The 22305-nt window shown below is 48.1% G+C and overlaps 2 protein-coding genes across 16 annotated transcripts in view; one reads left to right on the top strand and one right to left on the bottom strand.

The window, feature by feature from the left end:
• Nucleotides 1–989: 989 nt before the first annotated feature.
• Nucleotides 990–22305, bottom strand: part of IFRD2 (interferon related developmental regulator 2) — a 30061-nt gene continuing 8745 nt past the window's right edge. The window contains exons 2-13 of one of the 12 annotated variants that reach the window (XR_014232554.1): nt 9486–9605; nt 9315–9399; nt 9084–9208; nt 8842–8999; nt 8629–8682; nt 8365–8543; nt 8172–8277; nt 7698–7886; nt 7484–7612; nt 7309–7404; nt 6812–7192; nt 6689–6770 (exon numbers count right to left, since the gene is read on the bottom strand). Coding sequence is in view for 11 of the 12 variants with exons in the window: in XM_082346753.1 (XP_082202879.1) it covers nt 3935–4078; nt 7309–7404; nt 7484–7612; nt 7698–7886; nt 8172–8277; nt 8365–8543; nt 8629–8682; nt 8842–8999; nt 9084–9208; nt 9315–9399; nt 9486–9605 (1385 nt within the window). In the remaining variant the exon portion in view is untranslated. Of the gene's footprint in view, nt 4079–6688; nt 7193–7308; nt 7405–7483; nt 7613–7697; nt 7887–8171; nt 8278–8364; nt 8544–8628; nt 8683–8841; nt 9000–9083; nt 9209–9314; nt 9400–9485; nt 9606–22305 lie in introns of those variants that run through there. The other 11 variants (XM_082346753.1, XM_082346757.1, XM_082346758.1 and 8 more) reach the window with 11 other exon arrangements.
• On the top strand, nt 2710–7034 carry LSMEM2 (leucine rich single-pass membrane protein 2; the record flags this gene model as incomplete). Of its 4 annotated transcripts, none has more annotated exons than XM_082346774.1 (4): nt 2710–2994; nt 5529–5745; nt 5837–6022; nt 6144–7034. In XM_082346774.1, the coding sequence occupies 4 exons, from the start codon at nt 2710–2712 to the stop codon at nt 6275–6277; spliced, it is 822 nt and encodes a 273-aa protein (XP_082202900.1). In that variant the 3' UTR covers nt 6278–7034. The 4 variants fall into 4 exon arrangements, with proteins under 4 accessions (XP_082202900.1, XP_082202901.1, XP_082202903.1 ...); XM_082346775.1 differs by having other exon boundaries at nt 2888–2994; nt 5519–5745; XM_082346777.1 differs by having other exon boundaries at nt 2894–2994; nt 5644–5745.

The following is a 22305-nucleotide window of genomic DNA, read 5'->3' as shown; positions in this document are numbered from 1 at the left end:
CCCAGAGTTCGTGACACAAAGAAGGAGTCCCCAGGATGAAAGGAACAGGAGTGTAGGTGTAAGAATCAAGGGAGAGGTAAAGGGAGGAGGGATAGAAAAGACAGAAAGAGAGAGATTGCCGTTTCAACCTGCCCCCAGCAGGTGTCTATGTAGGCACCAGTCTGCGCACCTTCAGAAAGGGCCAGTGAAGGAGGCAGCACCCTGTCCACTGCCCACTGGGTGATTAATCCTGGGAAACAACCATTTGTACGTCTCTGTGGGATTCTGATCCACAGGTGGGACTTCTATGCATGCGTACACTTTGTACATCATACGTAGGACTCTAACCCACAGGTAGGATTTGCACCCACAGGTTTTTATAGAAATCTGCCTTGGCCCGTTCCTGATGGGACTTCTCTTGGTGGCAGGAAAATAAAGGTGAGGATATTGTGATGATTGGACTTGCAAAAACTACAGGATATGAGGGTTGAACCTCTATCACTCTCAGAAATCTCCTGTCCGGGAGAGCCTGCTGGACCAAGATCTGCACTGCTTGAGGCGAGCCTCTCCCACCTCTGTTTGTCATCCATCAAGGTGAGTCGTTGTTGGCCAGAGGGAGCATGGTCTCACAAGCTGAGAGGAGTGCTGCTGTAGCTGCCCGATGTCCACTCTCTTGGAACAAGAGGACAGAGAAAGGGGAAGTAGAGAGCTATCAGGAGAGGGAAAGGGAAAACCAGAGGGGGAAAGCGTTGCCTGAATGATGGTACTGAGACTCTCAGGGGCCAGGAAGGCAGACTTACCAAACGTGATTATGCTGAAACGAGGTTCAGGCGGCAGCTTGTCACCTACGGGGAAACTGCGTTTGTTGGTTCCAGAGGTGCCTGGATTCTCTCCCAGGGAGGGGGCAGAAGTCCCCATAGGTGTCTGGTGGAGTTGCCACCAAGTACGTTACCGACCCAGATTCTTGGACTCTTCAGTGAACAGAAATTGATAAGAGGGCAGACGAGAAATTCAGGCAAGGCTTTATTGGGACTCATGCTGCAGCACAAGGGAGCAGAAACAAACAACAGGTTGCCTTGCTTGCTCCCTGAAGCGGGGGTGGGGGGTGAGTTGGTCCTTTAAATGGGGTGAGGGTAGGGTCAGATCCATGGTTCAGGCGGTAGGGGTGGCTTAGGTGGTCTGCCCACTCTCTTGGTGGTGTCGTGGGCAGGAATCGTGAGAAGTGCACTCCTTTTGCTCCCAACACTTCAGAAGTGGCAGTTGGGTTTTTGGTCTTTTTGTATCTTGTTCATAATTTGCCCTAGTTGCAGGTGCGTAGTTATTTTTAGTCCCTTATAGTTTCTTGTATTCTGTTGCTCCAGGAGTTGTTTGTCCAGTTGTAAGCACTGCAGCAAAAGGTGCCAGGTCCCACCCTGTCTCACTAGTTCTTGCTGTGTGGCCTTGGACACCTTCCTGGAAGTCTCAAAACCTATTTATTTTAAGGATGCTGTGGTGAGGATTAAAGGTGGTTTCCATGTGACTGAGTGGATTCTGTAGGGCCTTTGGGGATACTGACATGCATAGTACAGTTAACCCTTGAATAACACCAGCTTGAGCTGTATAGGATCCACTTACATGTGATTTTTTTCAATAAATAGTACTACAGTACTACAGGATCCCTGGTTTGTTGAATCTGCAGATGCGGAACCATGGTTACAGAGGGTGGGTGAACTGTAAAGTTATATGTGGATTTTCCATTGCACAGAGGGTTGGGATCCCTAACCCCTAGTTATTCAAGGGTCAACTGTATATTCTGGATGATATAATTTCTGGGCTAAATGCTATGAAAAAAATAAAATTGGGTGATGTAGAAAAGAACGTGAGCAGAAGGCCTCACTGAGGGGGTGACATTTGAGCTAAATGACAGGGAGCCAGCCATGGGAACATCTAGGGAAGAGCATTCCAGGTGGGAACAGCCAGTGCAAAGGCCCTGAGGTGGGAACAAGCTTGCGTTTGAGGAATATCAAGAAGGATACAGCAGAGTGATGGATTTCAGATGTTTAAGAAGTAGCTCCTATTGTCTTGCTTTGTCCCATTTGGGAAGGAGGGGCACAGGGGTCCAACAGCAGAGGGTGGGTCCTAAGCTGGCCCACTCCCTCTCTTTAAGGGCAGGTGGTGCCATGCATCCTCACATGAACTTGTGTGACCTCTGTTCCCTTATGGAGAGAGGAAGGAGGATCAAAACTTTGCATTGGGCTAAGTGCTTCAGACATGTGCTTATATTTCCATTCTCATGTGCACTGTGCCAGGTAGGAACCATTGTTATTCCTGCTTTACAGATGAGAAAACTGAGGTCTGAAAGGGAGCATTCCTTTACCCAAAGTTGTAAACTTAGTAATAGAAGTATCAACCTTCAACCTATGTTCCTCCACTGACCAGCATGGGTACCTGCAGGTATTGGGGGTGTCTCTGTCCCCTGTGGGGGCTCTCAGAGCCCTCAGGGCACTGGGCTCCAGTTGTTCATCACTCCTAATCCGTGATGCCAGCAGATCAGTGGTGGGTGCTTGTCCCACATTTGCTAGATGAACCCGCTGTGGGTAGGGGTCTTCAGGGGGTGGAGGGGTGGAGATGCACAGGGCTCCCTTGCATGGTCTTGCCATGTGGGACATCACTGGAGGTGAGCCTGAGGAGGCTTGTCTGGATGAAGACACCAAGGCCCTGCAGACATGAGTAGCAGGGTTCCCAGGGTACATGCACTACTGGAGGTGTGCTCTTGCCTGGGCTCCATCACCAGGTAGCTCGTCTAGGCTGGTCCATGTGGGTCACTCTGCTCCTTCCCATGGCTGGGAGGTGCCCCCTCTAAATATAGCCCAGTGTGCTGAGCTCACGCCTATTTTCAGCCCAGGTTGGGAGGCAGCCAGGCCTTCCCCAGGCTCTCAGCGGAGCCACTGCTGCCTCTATCTGGTCCTGGTACTAGGCACTCCCATCGACCCCCTGCCTGCCCAACACCCACCATGCCAGAGGAGGCCCAAGAAGGTAGGAAATGACTGTGAGGGAGGGTAAGGCCCCAATGCTGTGACCCTGTGGACCACGGAGAAACCTGGCCCCTTTCCTACTGACCTCACTTCCTTGACTAGTCATCAGTCACCGTGTCCTAGCTCGAGTAAAGGGACTGGCCCCCTATGCGTGAAGGAAGGGCCTACCATGCCCCGAACGCCTCCTCACCTCATACCTGTAACCCCTGCTGAGGACAGCAGGGAGGGGTTGGGGGCAGGGGAGGGTCAACTACAGGTTGTGCCCAAGTGGGTGTGGGCTGGGCAGGCTGGCCAGTTAAGCTCTTCCTTAAGGGAGGGCACTGGGATTGGGGGCCGGCAGTGGTTTTGCAAAGCATTTGGGCACATGACCCAGGGACTGGGAGTGGATAGGCTTCTGGCCTCCAGTGTGGGCCTGTGTGGCCCCAACTGGCTAAAGGTTGGGGTCCCTTGGCCTGGCCAGACTGACTTCTAGTTAAAGACTTTGGTGGCCACTTTCCTAATTGACTCACTGCATGCAAGAAGTATGGAAGCTCAGAGGGGCCAGAGCAGGGACCTGGGAAGCTTCAGGTACAGTGCTGGCCAGGATGCAGGACCAGCTGCACCAAGGCTCCAGCTTGGCCCAACTGGTCAACTCCCCCCATCACATTTTCGACATTTTATACTGAATGGGAGGGGCCTGGCCCTGGGTGTGGGAGTGTTTGCTTCCTTTTGAGGTCTTTTTTTTTTTTTTTAATATTTATTTTTGGCTGAGTTGGGTCTTCGTTGCTGCGCGCGGGCTCTTCTCTAGTTGCGGCGAGCGGGGGCTACTCTTCGTTGCGGAGCGCGGGCTTCTCATTGCGGTGGCTTCTCTTGTTGCAGAGCACCTGCTCCAAGTGCCCGGGCTTCAGTAGTTGTGGCTCACAGGCTCTAGAGCGCAGGCTCAGTAGTTGTGGCGCACGGGCTTAGCTGCTCCGCGGCATGTGGGATCTTCCCGGGCCAGGGCTCGAACTCGTGTCCCCTGCATTGGCAAGTGGATTCTTAACCACTGAGCCACCAGGGAAGTCCCCTTTTGAGGTCTTAAGGATGACATTTACTATGTGTTCTTCCTGGTAACAGAAAGAACCCAAGATCAATTTAAAAGTGTGGGAAAGACACAGCCAAGTGCACAGAATTTAATACGAACCCCAATCCACCACCACCCAGACCTAACGGACAGACAGCACTGGTTTTTGTTTTACACATTTTTGAGCATGTCAAAGGTCAGTTTCAAGCAAATCATGAAGGTTATGGTACTCTTCTGAAAGTGTTAGACCCAGAGAGTCCAATCACCCTTGCTTCTATCAGGAGGTATCCTGCCAATGCCCCTGAATTTGTTATCTAGCTTCCAGCTAGGCATCTGGAGATCTTAAGGGGCCAAGAATTTTTTTTTTTAATTTGGCTGCATCGGGTCTTAGTTGCAGCATGTGGGATATAGTTCCCTGACCAGGGATCGAACCCAGGCCCCCTGCATTGGAAGCTCAGAGTCTTAGCCACTGCCACCAGGGAAGTCCCAAAGGGGCCAAGACTTCAAGGGGAGGGGGGAAGCACCACCAGAAGAAAATATAATTTTTAGAAATCACAAAATAAATACTTCACTGGGTCCAAAAATAAGTAATTAAAATCACAAGAATGGTACACAGCCCCAGTGACTAAATGGGCAGAGGCTGTGAACTAGGAAGCCACACAGATATTGGTCAGGCTCTCCAAGCAAAGACCCCCAACAAAATTGGTCAAGAAAGGCCTTTTCTCATCTCCCAACTTAGCAAATATATATGTGCACACTTATGTATATAAAATTTTTTTCTATGGAGATGCCTATTGGTGGCGACATTTTACTCTTTTGGAGGCTGTGGACAACTATTCCAGAGGACAATGTGATGACAGCTTAAAAGAAAAAGTCCCTGCTGTTTGACCTAGTAATTCTGCTTCTGGGAATCCATCCTTAATAACTATTGGGAAACTAGGGGAAAGCCTTAATACTCCATGATGCATGTCCTTTTCTAGGGGTTTTTAATTTAGGAAGGGGATTGGAAACAACCTAAATGCCCAGGCAGCCTCGAAGAGATGCCTGAGGGGAGACCTCAAAGGCAAGTGGAACAGTTTGCTAACAAAGGTGGGTCTCCTCTCATGATGAGTGAGAACAGCAGGGTTCACAGCAGAATCACACTTAGTATGTAAAAGGAGGCAGAGCTGAGGCCAGGAGCAAAAGGCAAAAAGCTGGCCAGAATAGGGCTGCTTCTGCTGGGTACCGGGAGAAGGCCCCAGGCACAGGGTCTGCAGGGAAAACTGGTAGCAGAAGCAGGAATGAACTTCATGGGCTGTGGGTTGAGTTCTCCAAGCCTGATAAATTCTCTAGAAACGAGCAAGCAGAGGGGAATGCCTGAAAGTCCCTGAGGTGCTTGGAAGGAAACAAATGTAAGTCAAGCAGCACCTCCTGCTATTGTGGGTGAAACAGGCGTACGCAGTTTTCACGTTGTCTTGGTTCCAAATCACGGGTCACTCCTGAGTTGGTTTTAGGGGATCAGGAGCCAAATGCCCCTTCTACCTCTTCTGAGCCCCTGCTGCCGCTGGACACCATCTAGAAGGGAGGGCATGACCCGCTGGCTGAATCAGCCCCACGCTGCCCCTGCAGACACCATGGCACCAACAAGGAGCAGGGCACCACTGGCTCCTAATCATGTGCAGGAGGTTCGCCTACACCGGGTGGAGTCCATCAGCGATCTGCACAGTGGAGGTGAGAGGGTGCAGGGGAGTGGGACCCATGGACTGGGAGAAGGGAGGAAAGCAGGCGCACCTGCCGCCCTCCTGATCCCGTTTGCCTGCAGGTTCACTGTGGCCCTACCTGGCCGAGGAGGCGCAGCCATGGGATGAGCTGCTGGGCATCCTGCCTCCATCGATGTGCGCCCAGACCAGCTGCAGCCCCGCGCACAGCCGCGGCAGCTTCCTGCTGCTGCTGGCGCTGCTGGTGCTCACCTGCCTGGCACTGGCTGTCCTGGCCGTCTACCTGAGTGGTAAGGAGGGCGCAGGAAGCCAGTGGAATGGAGAGACCGAGGCAGTGAAGGGCTGGGAGGGTCGGGTGTTGTGGTGTGGCATGTGGTCTGATAATCCCCCATTACCGCCCACCTGTCTTAGTGCTGCAGAGCGAATCCCTACGCGTGCTGGTGCACACACTGCGAACGCAGGAGGAAATGCTGCTCAAACTCCGGCTCGCCAGCCTCAGCCAGCTGCGGAGGCTCAACTCGACTGAGGCCCGAGCACCCAGTTGAGATGCCACTTGGACCTGGGGCCTGGGGGTATGTGTAGGGGGGAATAAAGTGGCCATTGGTAGCTTTCCCCTCTCCCACTACTGCTCCACATTACTTCCTTGGTGAGGTTTTCATATAAGAGCCTGATCTGACCCCGCAGCTGCCTGCCTTTCTTGCCTTCTCCAGATAGCAGGTTCAGAAGTCTAAAAATAGCTGCCCACCCTGGTCACCCAAAAACTCTGCCAGGCCTCCCAGTGGGGGGTCCAGCCTCAGCTCTCAAAAGACAGGCTGGGCTCTGAGTAGGGGGAGGAGGGCCCCTGGGGAGAGATTATTTTGGAGGGCAAAGGTGAGATGGAGATAGGGAGGCCCAGCTGGGCCCAAGCCTGGGTTGGTGGATAGGGAGGGCAGGCAGAAACACCCAGAAGCCAGGGCCACAGAAGGCTGCACATTGTTTAATTAATTATCTCTAAAATCTTTAAAACTCAGCATATAAATCCACTCCAGGTAGCCTCACCTCCCCACATGTTGTAGTGGCAGTTGTCCAGATACTATCACCACCCCCGCCCCAAAAGTGGGTCATCCCAGGGGAGCAAGGCCTGAGAAAGGGACAGCCCTCTTCTGCCTGCCCCACAGCCCTGAGACAGGGCAGGAAGTGGCCACAGGGCTGGCGCAGGGGCAAAGCACGAAGGTCCCAAGTGGCCTGGCCTCCAGCCACCCACCCCCATGTCTGTTTTTGGTTTTGTCGTTAAAAAAATAAAGCGACAATGCCTGGCAGGGACCAGGTGTTGCACTGTCTGTCTTCTGTTAAAAATATGGGCAAGGATGTGGACAGTCTCCTCTTCGGCTGATCCTGCCTCACAGGATGTCTGCCCGCTTGTCCCGCACACGGCTGCGCGCCTTGGTCCTGGCTTTGAAGGCAGCAGCGTTGTACAGGTGCTGGGGTGGGACAAAGAGTGAGGGTCTAGTGAGCTGGGAGGAGGCAGCCCAGGTTTCTCCTCCAGCCCCTGCAGAGCTCCAGGCCACAGGAATGGAGGGAAGACAAAGGTGCAAACCTTCTCAAAACGTGAGATCTTGCAGGCCTTCAGGGCAGTGGCATCCAGCACCAGCACAGGGCCCAGACCAAAGATGTCACGGAGTAGCTCGTTGTTCTGGGGGCAAAGAAGGCAGTGAGCTCAGGCCAGTCTGAAACAGCCAAGCGGGGTACCCCTTTGCCATCCGCCTCCCCACCTGGAGGTGGTGGTGCATGCCGGAACCCAGCGCGTCCTTGAAGGCAGCGTAGACCCGGCGCCGAGCCCAGCTGTCCACATAGAGCACCTCGAGCCCGAAGCGGACTGTCTCCTCCTCACACTCGCCGCCCTACAGGGTAGAGGGGCTGTGACTGGGCTTGGTGGCTATGCCTGGGGGTGCACCCTCGCTAGGACGCATCCCTTGTCACACGTACCTCGACAAAGTGCAGCACGGACCGGAAGGTAGAGCGTTGGCGCCGGCGGTCAGCCTTGGCCCGATACTTGTTGCTGTCAGTGGCCAGAGTGCGCAGCGTGCTGCAGAGGGCCTCCATGTCCTCGTAAACAAAGTCCTCCTGCAGTGGGAGCGATGGAGGACGTGGGAGCAGAAGCCTGAGCTCTGTTGGCTTTTAACACAGTGGGGTCGCCCAAATCCTTCCTTTCACCAAGAAAGTCATTTTCTTCTCTGCCTGACCCTCCTCTGCATCCCTTCTTGGCCCCTGCCTGCACCAGACACCTCCGCTAAGGGGCCCCATCAGAGCACTTGGCCTCTGAGTCTGTGTTGGGGCTACTTCCCCTCCATAATGACCTAAGGCTACCTTGTTTTCTGTGGCATCCCTGCACCCAGCCTGAGATGGGCAGGTGGTGTCAGCAGGCACCCTCCCCTGCGCCCCCCCCACCATCTCTCACACCTCAAGGTCCCGGGTGAGCTCAAAGAGCAATGCGATGGTCTCGCCGGCAGCCATCCGCAGGTTCACACTTTCACTGGACAAGAGCTGGGGCAGCCGGGGCAGCTGCCTGGGGAAGTGGCAGGCTGAGCCATGTGTGTGGGCTGGCGGCCTCTTCACCCTTCCCCTCCCACTCCCAGTGGGCAGTCACCCCTACCTGTCCAGGATGCGGCTGATATGGGCGCTGGGGCAGATGGTGAGTAGCAAGGCCCAGGCCTGCAGGGCAGCACAGAGCAAGCCCTGCAGGCTGACAGGGACCACAGGGGCTGTGGAGCCACCCACACCACAGGACCGGCTGAAAACGCCTTCCAAGCAGGTGAGGCAGGAGACCAGGTCCTAGAGGCATAAGGAGGCAGGGGAGTGGCTCAGGGGCAGAGCTAGGGCCTACGTGCTCTACTGCCTGTGCCTGAAGGCCACTTACCTGGACATCGGTGGCAGCCACGTAGCAGCCCAGGCCAAGAGCAGAAGCGCACTGCTGGGAGGAGGGCAAAGCCAGGCCGTGGTCAGAGGGTGAGCCTGGGTTCCCAGCCACGGGGCTCACCCTCGGAGCAGGGGAGCCTGGAGGCAGGTGGAACCCATGTCTCTGCTTAGGGATTAGGTGAAGGAAGGGTGTCACAGGGCAAGGAACACTCACGTGGAGCCGGACAGCAGGGCTAGCTGTGCTGTCACTGAGCACAGAGACCAGCAGGGGCTGCAGGCTGTGGAATAACTCCTCACCCTTGGGTCCAGGGCCCAGCTGAACGCACAGCAGGCCTAGCACAGCAGCGGCAAGGGCCTGTTCCTCGCCCTTCCCTGCAGGGATGCCTTCCAGTCAGTCAATGCAGCAAGGGCCAGTACCCAGCCAGTTCAGGCCCCCTGTGCGCCCCCAGGCCCAACCTTTCTTGAGGCACTTTTCCAAGGCATCAGCCACTGTGAGGCGGCGCTCCAGCAAGAAGTCGGAGAGTAGGTGCGCTGCTAGGGCCAGACGCAGGCTCTCGAGAGCACCCTGCCGGGTCTTGGCACTGGGGGAGGAAGAAAGGGGTTTGGTGGGCCAATCCTACCTGGGTCACATTTGGCATGGGCTAAGCAGGGACACAGGGGAAGGGATTGGTTGGAAGTCAGGGGTACCTCTTGTCTGTGAGGCAGTCCACATATTCCTTCAACTTCTCCTCAAGGTCTTCCTGCTGGCCCTGCTCATCCACGGCATCCCCCCCTGCAAGGCCAGCTCGTCATCCCCCGCTTCTTGCCCTAGCCCACGGAGCCCCACTGAGTCCCTGCCATATTCCCACCCACTCTCACCAAAGCTTTCCTCTGCTGCGGTGCTAAGAAGGCTGGGACATTCACTGGTGGTGCTGCGGGCCTCGCTGGCTGCCTCATCCTCACTGGAACCTGAGTCAGCTTGCGTACTGCTCCGGGCACCTGGGGAGGGTGGAATGGGGCACATGGTCTGCCTTCATTGATGAGTGGTGGCTTTGGTTACCTCACCCGGCCTCATGACCCCACAAGACAGAATGCTGCCCTTCTCAAGGCTGAAGTGGGAGGCACAGAGGCTGATGCCGGGGACTCTGAGCCAGGAAGCAAGAGAAAGGGAAAGAAGTCTATCTCCTGGGGAGAGTCACACGCCAGGCCCAACCTAGGATATCCTGGCAGGCTTGGTGAGCAGATCCTCCCTGAGACTAGAGCTTGCTTTAAGAAGGAGACTTAGAGGTGGGCAGAGGCGGAAGGGACTGCACAGGCCCCACCTAGGCCTGTGGCTCAGCCTGGAGTGGGGCATATCCAGGCGCATCCTGGGGGAGCTCAACCACCAGCCCAGATTACTCCCCAAAAGGGCCAGGGCAAGGGTCAGGGAAGTCTGACAGAACCGGGGTTCAAATCCCAGCTCTACATCTTAACAGGGGTGTAACCAGGTCAGGTGCCTAGTCTTCAAAGGCTCAGTTTCTCCGTTGCAAAAGAGATGAGAAGCACCTATTCTGGGTAAGTGAAGACAATGACTAGACAAGTGACTAGCTACGGCTCTTCGGTGGGCCAACAAGCTCATCAGGTCACCCATCAGCACTGGGGGCAGAGGCCCAGCTCCTAGTGGATGTAGGTGAGTGCCCCAGGCCTCAAGCATACTGTCTCCTGAGCCCCCCTTGGTCCACTCCAGGCCTTCAGCCCTGGGTGGATGGACACACAGGCTCCTCCTGACCCTGGGAAGTGCAGAAAGCTGAGTTGCCCCTGATGAGCCCTTGAAAACAGGTGAACACAGGGGACTGTGAGGGTCAGCAGGGCTGGAACACTTATGTGTCAGGGCAGCTGCTGCAGCAGAAGCCCCAGACAGGTTCTGGTCACCAGGCTGGCCCTGCTTCCAGGAACTACGTACATACTCCCTTGTGCCTGCCAGACAAAGTCCAGCACATGCTGCTCACTCCTCTCTCACTACCCTGGCTGACCAAAGCAGCCCAGCCTTCCCTCATTTGTTTCACCATGCCATGGTCCCTCCAGATATCAGGCCCTCGCCCAGTGTATTGCCTCTAAATGGTGCTCTCCTCTTTACCTTCTCAAGACTCACCCAGAAGCCCCTCCCTTGAGGCTTCCTTGGTTCCTGTCTGGGACTGACACCACTCTGTGAACTCGTCCCCCAGCACTAGGCCTTCTGGAGTATTGCTACTTTCTTCAACGTCCCCTTGTAACCAAGCAGGACCCTATGGGGTCTTCCTGGGATAGACCCCTCCACCATATCCTCTGTTGTAGCTCATCTCTGAAGTTCCTAGATAACAGTATCAGATGCACATTTCCTGAGTTGTTTTACAGGTGCTAAAACCACCACCAAATGGAAGAAGTTAACTATGTGATGACCGTGAGCACGTAGACCCTAGACCTACTGGCGCCTAAGGATTGATAATGTTAACACCGTGACACTGCCCTGTTACCTCACCATCAACCAATCAGAGAATTGTGCACGAGCTGATCACATTCGCTGGGACCCCTCTCCCTCACCTCGCCTTTAAAAATGCTTTACAGGGACTTCCCTGGTGGCGCAGTGGTTAAGAATCCACCTGCCAATGCAGGGGACACAGGTTCGAGCCCTGGTCAGGGAAGATCTCACATGCCGCGGAGCACCTAATCCCGTGCGCCACAACTACTGAAGGCCACGCGCCCTACAGCCCGTGCTCTGCAACAAGAGAAACCACCACAATGAGAAGCCCCCGCTCGCCGCAACTAGAGAAAGCCAGCGCGCGGTAACGAAGGCCCAGTGCAGCCAAAAAAAAAAAAAAAAAAAAGTGCTTTACAGAAACCCTTCGGGGAGTTCAGGGTTTTTGAGCACCAGCCACGGCTTCTCCTTTTATTGGCGCTTACAATAAACATTGCACTTTCCTTCACCATAACCCAGTGTCAATGATAGGGACAGAGTAAAAGGACAAAGCAAGTAATTAAATAGTTAATCCCAGTAAGGGATTGTAAGTAAAGAAAAAAGTATGGGAGACCCCTGTAAGTTAATGATCACTCAAGAAAGCAGGTTTGCTTAACCACAAACCCATGCAACAGAAGCATGAGACATGCTCCAAAACAACACAACAATGGTGGAATGTGACCCACATCCTGCCCAGTGAGCTCCATAAATTAATGATTCCCAGGACACGCTCCTCTGCATGCACTAAAAACAAAAATATAAGGAAAGGTTGACGTTATACTAAAACTTGAAATGAATTCATATTTTATTATACATTACTGCCTTTTTGCTCATTTCCATTGCACCATGACAGTCCTGCTTTGACCATGTAATGACAAGAAAATTCCCCACGTGGAGAAGGAGCTGATGATGAAAGATTGATGTCTACTCAAGAATGAGGAAGCAGGTGGTCTTCTCCCCCCCCACTCTCCCTTTGATTATAAAACTGTAGCCCACTAACTTGTACCCAATTAATTTGGCTATATTTGGTAAATATGAGGGTTATTTTAAAGAAAATTTTTTTTCACACCTACAAAAAATTATGTTTTAATAAATATTAAATTTTAGTTTTGCTAATTGAGGTCAGTATCTACTGTCTAAAACTCACTTTTCAAGACAGGATTAAGATGGCAGAGGAGTAGGACAGGGAGCTCACCCTCTCCTACAAAGACATTAAAAATACACCTACAAGTGGAATGATTCACACACACCCTACTGAATGCCGGAGGAACACCTCAGACTTCCGAAAGGGCAAGAAAACCTCCACATAACCGGGAAGGACAAAAGGAAAAAAAAAAGGGAATTTCCTTGCAGTCCAGTGGTTAGGACTCCACGTTTCCACTGCGGGGGCGGGGGCGGGGGGGGGGGGGTCATGGGTTCCATCCCTCTTCGAAGAACTAAGATTCCGAAGCAGTGAGACCTGGCTTAAAAAAGGAAAAAAAAGGCGGGGTGGGGAAGGAATCTAGACACTAGGAATCTAGTGCCCCAGGGAAGGAGCAGTGAAGGTAAAATATTCCAGCACCCTGGGAAGCCTGATCACTGACAGGGACATTAGCCTAGACAAAGGGGAAGGTCCAGACCCTAAGAGGACAGTGCAGCAACCTGTTTGCAATGGCAAAAAGGAGAGTAATCTGCACATAAGGTAGGCACCTCCACCCTGTGCACCACCCTGTGCACCAGAGCCTGAGACGCTCCTCTGGTGGTGGGGGCGGGGTGCTGAATATCAGGCTTCAGAGGTCAGACCAGGGTTGGCTGTGTGGAGACAGCTTGAAGAGGTTGGACTGTGGCAAATGAGGGTGTACTCCTAAGAAGCCTAGGTCCGGACTTCCCTGGTGGCGCAGTGGTTAAGAATCCTCCTGCCAATGCAGGGGACACGGGTTTGAGCCCTGGTCCAGGAAGATCCCACATGCCGCGGAGCAACTAAACCCACGCGCCACTGAAGCCCATGCACTCAGAGCCTGTGCTCTGCAACAAGAGAAGCCACCACAGTGAAAAGCCTGCACACCTCAACGAAGAGTAGCTCCCTCTCGCTGCAACTAGAGAAAGCCCGAGCATAGCAACGAAGACTCAACGTAGCCAAAAAAACAAAAACAAAAATAAAAAAAAGCAGCAGCAGCCTAGGTCCACCAGAGAGGGAAGGCACAATTACTGGGTGGGCGGTGGGGGGGGGGGCACGGTATGGGAAGAGGGGTGGGAAAAATTAGGGGGCTGGGATTAACATTTACACATTAATATACAGAAAATGGATAATCAACAAGGACCTACTGTAGAGCACAGGGAGCTCTACTCAGACCCTATATCTGAAAAGAATCTGAAAAAAGGAACTTTCCTGGTGGTCCAGAAGTTAAGACTCCATGCCCCAAACACAGGAGGGCCGGGGTTCGATCCCTGGTCAGTGAACTAGATACTGCATGCCACAACTAAGACCCGGCGCAGCCAAATAAATAAATATTTAAAAAAAAAAAAATCTGAAAAAGAGCAGATATATGTAAATGTGTAACAGAATGACATTGCTGTACACCTAAGACAAACACAATATGGTAAATCAACTATATGCCAAAATAAAAGAAAAATTGAAAGAATGAAAGAAAGGAAGAAAGAAAAGGAAAGGAAAGAAAAGAAAAGGAAAGAAGGAAGGAAGAAAGAAAGAGAGAAAGAAATCCCTACTCTATTCCCCTCAGGCCTCAGGGACCTAGGCTGGAGTCACATCCATGGAGCTTAAGCAGGTTGGGTCCAAAGGCAGGACCGTTGTGGGCCTGAGCGAGCTGGGGAGGATGTGCCAGCAGATGAGCCCTCTTGGACCTGGAGTGCCTGATCCCTTCTGGATGAGACAAAATCTCCAGATCGAGGCGGGTCCTCCTACAGCTAAACCAAACATAGTGCACCCAAAGGATGGTGGACCCTCTGGGCTAGAAGAGCTTTGAAAAGTCACCTGGGGGCTTCCCTGGTGGCACAGTGGTTGAGAATCCGCCTGCCAGTGCAGGGGACACGGGTTCGATCCCTGGTCTGGGAAGATCCCACGTGCCGTGGAGCAACTAAGCCCGTGCGCCACAACTACTGAGCCCGCATGCCGCAACTACTGAAGCCCATGCGCCTAGTGCTTGTGCTCCACCACGAGGGAAGCCACCACAATGGGAAGCCCATGCACTGCAACGAAGAACAGCCCCCGCTCACCGCAACTAGAGGAAGCCTGCACACAGCAACGAAGACCCAACACGGCCAAAAACAAATAAATAAAATTTAAAAATTAAAAAAAACCATCGCCTGACCCTAAGCATGGTCCTAAAGTAAATCGCTTGAGGAAATTGGATCCCAAAGATTACAGGTGGGGAATTTTGAAGTGTGTCCATATTTCATTGGAGATCAAAGAAGCCTAACTAAAAGAATTGTGGCAAGGCTGACTCACACGATAACTTCTTTTTGAAAGGGCTACTTTATCTTGAAGATTATGAGTTCGGAGGAACTAAGGTGATTGGCAGTGGAAAGAATCAGAACATGTGAAATTCCTTAAAAATTTATTGACTTAAATAACTTTGTGTTACACATAATTAAAAAAAACCCTTTACACTTAAAAAAAAAAAAAAAAAATTAAAAAAAAAAAAAAGAAAAGAAAAGTCACCTGGGCTGCATGTCTCCTGGTGGTGGAGCTCCCACCTCCATCCTCCTTCCATAGAGTCCCCCACCAAAGTACGCTCAATACCCTCAGCATTGTGGTTTTACAGGGGTTGCGATTTGTCTGGAGGGTGAAGGGTAAGAAGGAAGAAGTAAGGAGACACAAGCCCTTGGGTGTTTCTTCTGGCACATTCTACACTCAGTTACAACCCAGGAACAGGACTTCCTTTAATTAAGGCTCTGGTTGCCCTAAGACCCAAAGTTGGGCATGCATAACCCTGCCACCATGTGGCAGTTAAGAGTAACAACAACTCTAAAACCAGTGCTTCTGGATACTTAATATTCACAAGGCCTGCGGGGCTGTAAATAAATGATACCTGCCCTGGAGAAATGTCTGGGAGTAAGTAATCAAAACAGAATTCAAAACAGGGCTGACTTTCAAGACCCAATTTTAAGAGGTACATTTTACTCTCACTGTTTCAAAAAAAAAAAAAAAGCACACAAAAACATACTCAGCATTGCTAATTATTAGAGAAATGCAAATCAAAACTACAAGGAGGTATCACCTCACACCAGTCAGAATGGCCATCCTCAAAAAGTCTACAAACAGTAAATGCTGGACAGGGCGTGAAGAAAAGGGAACCCTCCTACACTGTTGGGGGGAATGTAAAAGGGTACAGCCAGTATGGAGAGCAGCAGCGAAGTTCCTCAAAAAATGAAAAATGAGCAATCATATGATCCGGCAATCCCACTTTTGGGCAAATACCCAGAGAAAACCATAGTTCCAAATGGCTCATGCACCCCTATGTGCACTGCAACAGTATATACAATAACCAAGACAAGGAAGCAACCAAAATGCCCATCGATAAATGAATGGATAAAGAAGATGTGGTACATATATACAATGTAATATTAGCCACAAAAAAGGACAAAATAATGCTATTTGCAGCAACAAGAAGGACCTAGAGATGATCACAGTAAGTCAGACAAAGAATCAAAAAAATCTTATGATATCACTTATATGTGGAATCTAAAAATTGATACAAATGAACTAATTTACAAAACAGAAACAGACTCATAGATTTAGAAAAGAAACTTATGGGTAATTCCCCATGGGTCCAGTGGTTAGGGCTCTGAGCTTTCACTGCCAAGGTCCGAGTTCTATCCGTGGTCACGGAACTAAGATCCCAGAAGCCGCGCAGCATGGCCAAAAAAAACCAAGAAAAGCAAAGAAACTCATGGTTACCAAAGGGGATAGAGGGCAAGGAGGGATAAATTTGCAGGTTGGGATTAACATATACACACGAATGTATATAAAACAGACAATCGACAAGGACCTACTGTAGAGCACAGGGAACTCTACTCAACACTCTCTCATAAACTATATGGGAAAAGAATTCGAAAAAGAATATATATATATAACATTCTCTTTTTTGTACATGTGAAGCAAACACTGTAAATCAACTATACGTCAATAAAAATTTAAAGAAAAAAATCAATAACAGGAAAAAAAACTGTAAAAAACACAGACATGTGGAGGTTAAACAATATTTTACTAAACAACCAGTGGATCACTGAAGAAATCAAAGAGGAATTCAAAAAATACCTAGAGATTTCTGACGACAATGCTATGAAACTGGAAATCTAGTAAAAGAAAAAAAACTGTAAAAAACACAAATACATGGAGGCTGAACAGTGCACTACTAAATAACCAAGAGATCACTGAAGAAATCAAAGAAGAATAAAAAAATACATAGAAACAAATGACAATGAAAACAGGATGACCCAAAACCTATGGGACACAGCAAAAGCAGTTCTAAGAGGGAAGTTTACAGCAATTCAATCTCACCTCAAGAAATAAGAAAAATCTCAAATAGACAATCTAACCCTACACTTAAAACAGCTAGAGAAAGAAGAACAGAGAAAACCCAAAGTCAGTAGAAGGACAGAAATCATAAAGATCAGGGCAGAAATAAATGAAATAGAAATGAAGAAAACAATAGCAAATATCAATAAAACTAAAAGCTGGTTCTTTGAGAAGATAAACAAAATTGATAAACCCTTAGCCAGACTCACCAAGAAAAAAAGGGAGAGGATGCAAATCAATAAAATTAGAAATGAAAAGGGAGAAATCACAACTGACACCGCAGAAATACAAAGAATTATAAGAGACTAGTACAAACAACTATATGCCAATAAAATGAACAACCATGAAGAAAAGGACAAATTCTTGTAAAGGTTCAATATTCCAAGACTGAACCAGGAAGAGTTAGAAATATAAACAGACTTATCACAAGTAACGTAATTGAAACTGTGATTAAAAATCTTCCAACAAACAAAAGTCCAGGACCAGATGGCTTCACAGGTGAATTCTATCAAACATTTAGAGAAGAGCTAACACCCATCCTTCTCAAACTCTTCCAAAAAATTGCAGAGGAAGGAACATTCCCAAACTCATTCTATGAGGCCACCGTCACCCTGATACCAAAACCAGACAAAGATACTATCAAAAAAGAAAATTACAGACCAATATCACTGATGAATATAGATGCAAAAATCCTCAACAAAATACTAGCAAACAGAATCCAACAACACATTAAAAGGATCATACACCACGATCAAGTGGGATTTATCCCAGGGATGCAAGGATTCTTCAATATACACAAATCAATCAATGTGATACACCATATTAACAAATTGAAGAATAAAAACCATATGATCATCTCAATAGATGCAGAAAAAGCTTTTGACAAAATTCAACACCCATTTATGATAAAAACTCTCCAGAAAGTGGGCATAGAGGGAACCTACCTCAACATAATAAAGGCCATATATGACAAACCCACAGCAAACATCATTCTCAATGGTGAAAAACTGAAAGCATTTCCTCTAAGATCAGGAACAAGACAAGGATGTCCACTCTCACCACTATTATTCAACATAGTTTTGGAAGTCCTAGCCATGGCAATCAGAGAAGAAAAAGAAATAAGGAATACAAATTGGAAAAGAAGAAGTAAAACTGTCACTGATCGCAGGTGACATGATACTGTAGAGAATCCTAAAGATATCACCAAAAAACTACTAGAGCTAATCAATGAATTTGGTAAAGTTGCAGGATACAAAATTAATGCACAGAAATCTCTTGCATTCCTATACACGAACAATGAAAGATCAGAATGGGAAATAAAGGAAACAATCCCATTTACCATTGCAACAAAAAGAATAAAATACCTAGGAATAAACCTGCCTAAGGAGACAAAAGACCTGTACTCAGAAAACTATAAAACACTGATGAAAGAAATCAAAGATGACATAAACAGATGAAGAAATATACCATGTTCTTGGACTGGAAGAATCAATACTGTGAAAATGACTATACTACCCAAAGCAATTTACAGATTCAATGTGATCCCTATCAAACTACCAATGGCATTCTTCACAGAATTAGAACAAAAAATTTTACAATTCGTATGGAAACACAAAAGACCCCAAACAGCCAAAGCAATCTTGATAAAGAAAAACGGAATTGGAGGAATCAGGCTCCCCAACTTCAAACTATACCACAAAGCTACAGTAATCAAGACAGTATGGTACTGGCACAAAAGCAGAAATATAGATCAATGGTACAGTATAGAATGCCCAGAGATAAACCCATACACATATGGTCACTTAATTTACGACAAAGGAGGCAAGAACATACAAGGGAGAAAAGACAGCCTCTTCAATAAGTGGTGCTGGGGGAAAACTGGACAGCTACATGTAAAAGAATGAAATTAGAACACTCCTTAACACCATACACAAAAATAAACTCTAAATGGATTAAAGACCTAAATGTAAGACCAGAAACTATAAAACTCTTAGAGGAAAACATAGGAAAAACACTCTTTAACATAAACCACAGCAAGATCTTTTTTGACCCACCTCCTAGAGTAATGGAAATAAAAACAAAAATAAACAAATGGGACTTAATTAAACTTAAGCTTTTGCACAGCAAAGGAACCATAAACAAGACAAAAAGACAACCCTCAGAATGGAGAAAATATTTGCAAATGAAACAAAAGACAAAGGATTAATCTTCAAAATATACAAACAGCTCATGCAGCTCAACATCTAAAAAACAAACAATCTAATTTAAAAATGGGCGGAGGACCTGAAGAGACATTTCACCAAGGAAGACATACAGATGGCCAAGAGGCACATGAAAATAGGCTCAACATCACTAATTATTAGAGAAATGAAAATCAAAACTACAATGAGGTATCATCTCACACCCGTCAGAATGGCCATTATCAAAAAATCTAGAAACAATAAATGCTGGAGAGGGTGTGGTGAAAAGGGAACCCTCTTGCACTGTTGGTGGCAATGTAAATTGATACAGCCACTATGGAGAACAGTATGGAGGTTCCTTAAAAAACTAAAAATAGAACTACCATATGACCCAGGAATCCCACTACTGGGCATATACCCTGAGAAAATCATACGTCAAAAAGATACATGTACCACAATGTTCACTGCAGCACTATTTACAATAGGCAGGACATGGAACCAACCTAAATGTCCATCAACAGATGAATGGATAAAGAAAATGCGCCACATATATACAATGGAATATTACTCAGCCATAAAAAGAAGTGAAATTGAGTTATTTGTAGTGAGGTGGATGGACCTAGAGTCTGTCATACAGAGTGAAGTAAGTCAGAAAGAGAAAAACAAATACAATGTGCTAGCGCATATATGGAATCTGAAAAAAAAAAAGAAAAAAAATGGTACTGATGAACCTATTTGCAGGGCAGGAATAAAGATGTAGACATAGACAATGGACTTGAGGACACAGGGTGGGAGGGGGAAGCTGGCACAAAGTGAGAGTAGGATCAACATATATACATTACCGAATGTAAAATAGTTAGCTAGTGGGAAGCACAGGGAGATCACCTCCATGTTTTGTGATGACCTAGAGGGGTGGGATAGGGAGGGTTGGGGGGAGGCTCAAGAGGGAGGAGATATGGGGATACATGTATGCATATGGCTGATTCACTTTGGTGTACAACAGAAACTAACACAGTATTGGGAAACAATATACTCCAATAAAGATCTATTTAAAAAAATATATATCTAAAGAGAAATGACAACGAAAACACCACATCCAAAACGTATGGGATGCCACAAAAGCAGTTCTAAGAGGGAAGTTTACAGTGATAAATTTGCTACCTCTGGAAACAAGTAAAATCTCAAATAAAGCAACATAACCTACATCTAAAGCAACTAGACAAAAAAGACAAACAAAACCCAAAATTAGTAGAAGGAAAGAAACCATAAAGATCAGAACAGAAATAAATGAAATAGAGACAAAGAAAACAATAGGAAAGATCAAGGAAACTAAAAGCTGGCTCTCTGAGAAGATAAACATAATTGATAAACCTTTAGCCAGACTCATCAAGAAAAAGAGGGAGAGGATTCAAATCAATAAAATTAGAAATGAAAAATGAGAAGTTACAATGGACACCATAGAAATAAAAGGGTCATAACTGACTACTACAAACAACTATATGCCAATAAAATGGACAACCTAGAAGAAATGGACAAATTCTGGGGAATTCCCTGGCAGTCCAGTGGTTAGGACTCTGCACTTCTACTTCCAGGGGCCCAGGTTCAATCCCTGAAGGGGGAACTAAGATTCCACAACATGTAGGGTGTGGTTATAAATATACACTTAAAAAAATTTGTTTTAATTAAAATAAAAAAGAAATGAACAAATTCGTAGAAATATACAACCTTACAAGTCTGAACCAGGAAGAATCAGAAAATATAAACAGACCAATCACAAGTAATGAAATTGAAACTGTGATTAAAATACTCCCAACAAACAGGAATTCCCTGGTGGCGTGGTGGTTAAGAATCCGCCTGCCAATGCAGGGGACACAGGTTCGAGCCCTAGTCCGGGAAGATCCCATATATCGCGGAACACCCCACATCCAAAGACAAAGGAGAAGCCACAGTGAGACGGTAGGAGGGGCGCAACCACGGTAAAATCAAATCCCATAACTGGTGGGTGGGTGACTCACAGACTGGAGAACACTTATACCACAGAAGTCCATCCATTGGAGTGAAGGTTCTGAGCCCCACGTCAGGCTTCCCAACCTGGGGGTCAGGCAACGGGAGGAGGAATTCCTAGAGAATCAGACTTTGAACGCTAGTGGGATTTGATTGCAGGACTTCGACAGGACTGGGGGAAACAGAGACTCCACTCTTCGAGGGCACACACAAAGTAGTGTTCGCATCGGGACCCATGGGAATGAGCAGTGACTCCAGGGGAGACTGAACCAGACCTACCTGCTAGTGTTGGAGGCTCTCCTGCAGAGGCGGGGGTGGCTGTGGCTCACCGTGGGGACAAGGACACTGGCAGCAGAAGTTCTGGGAAGTACTCCTTGGCGAGAGCCCTCCCAGAGTCTGCCATTAGCCCCACCAAAGAGCCCAAGTAGGCTCCAGTGTTGGGTTGCCTCAGGCCAAACAACCAACAGGGAGGGAACCCAGCCCCACCCATCAGCAGTCAAACGGATTAAAGTTTTACTGAGCTCTGCCCACCAGAGCAACAGTCAGCTCTACCCACCACCAGTCCCTCCCATCAGGAAACTTGAACAACCCCTTAGATAGCCTCATCCACCAGAGGGCAGACAGCAGAAGCAAGAAGAACTACAATCCTGCAGCCTGTGGAATGAAAACCACATTCACAGAAAGATAGACAAGATGAAAAGGCAGAGGGCTATGTACCAGATGAAGGAACAAGATAAAACCCCAGAAAAACAACTAAATGAAGTGGAGATAGGCAACCTTCCAGAAAAAGAATTCAGAATAATAATAGTGAAGATGATCCAGGACCTCGGAAAAAGAATGGAGGAAAAGGTCGAGAAGATGCAAGAAATGTTTAACAAAGACTTAGAAGAATTAAAGAACAAATAAACAGAGATGAACAATACAATAACTGAAATGAAAACTACACTAGAAAAAATCAATAGCAGAATAACTGAGGCAGAAGAACGGATAAGTGACCTGGAAGACAGAATGGTGGAATTCACTGCTGCGGAACAGAATAAAGAAAAAAGAATGAAAAGAAAGGAAGACAGCCTAAGAAACCTCTGGGACAACATTAAACGCAACAACATTCGCATTATAGGGGTCCCAGAAGGAGAAGAGAGAAAGGACCAGAGAAAATATTTGAAGAAATTATCATCAAAAACTTCCCTAACATGGGAAAGGAAATAGCCACCCAAGTCCAGGAAGCGCAGAGAGTCCCATACAGGATAAACCCAAGGAGAAACATGCCAAGACACACAGTAATCAAACTAGCAAAAATTAAAGACAAAGAAAAATTATTGAAAGCAGCAAGGGAAAAACGACAAACAACATACAAGGGAACTCCCATAAGGTTAACAGCTGATTTCTCAGCAGAAACTCTACAAGCCAGAAGGGAGTGGTATGATATACTTCAAGTGATGAAAGGGAAGAAACTACAACCAAGATTACTCTACCCGGCAAGGATCTCATTCAGATTCGATGGAGAAATCAAAAGCTTTACAG

This window comes from Balaenoptera borealis (assembly GCF_965194805.1).
Source record: "Balaenoptera borealis genome assembly, chromosome: 12".
NCBI lineage: Eukaryota > Metazoa > Chordata > Mammalia > Artiodactyla > Balaenopteridae > Balaenoptera > Balaenoptera borealis.
This window is presented reverse-complemented; position numbering and strand designations above follow the sequence as displayed.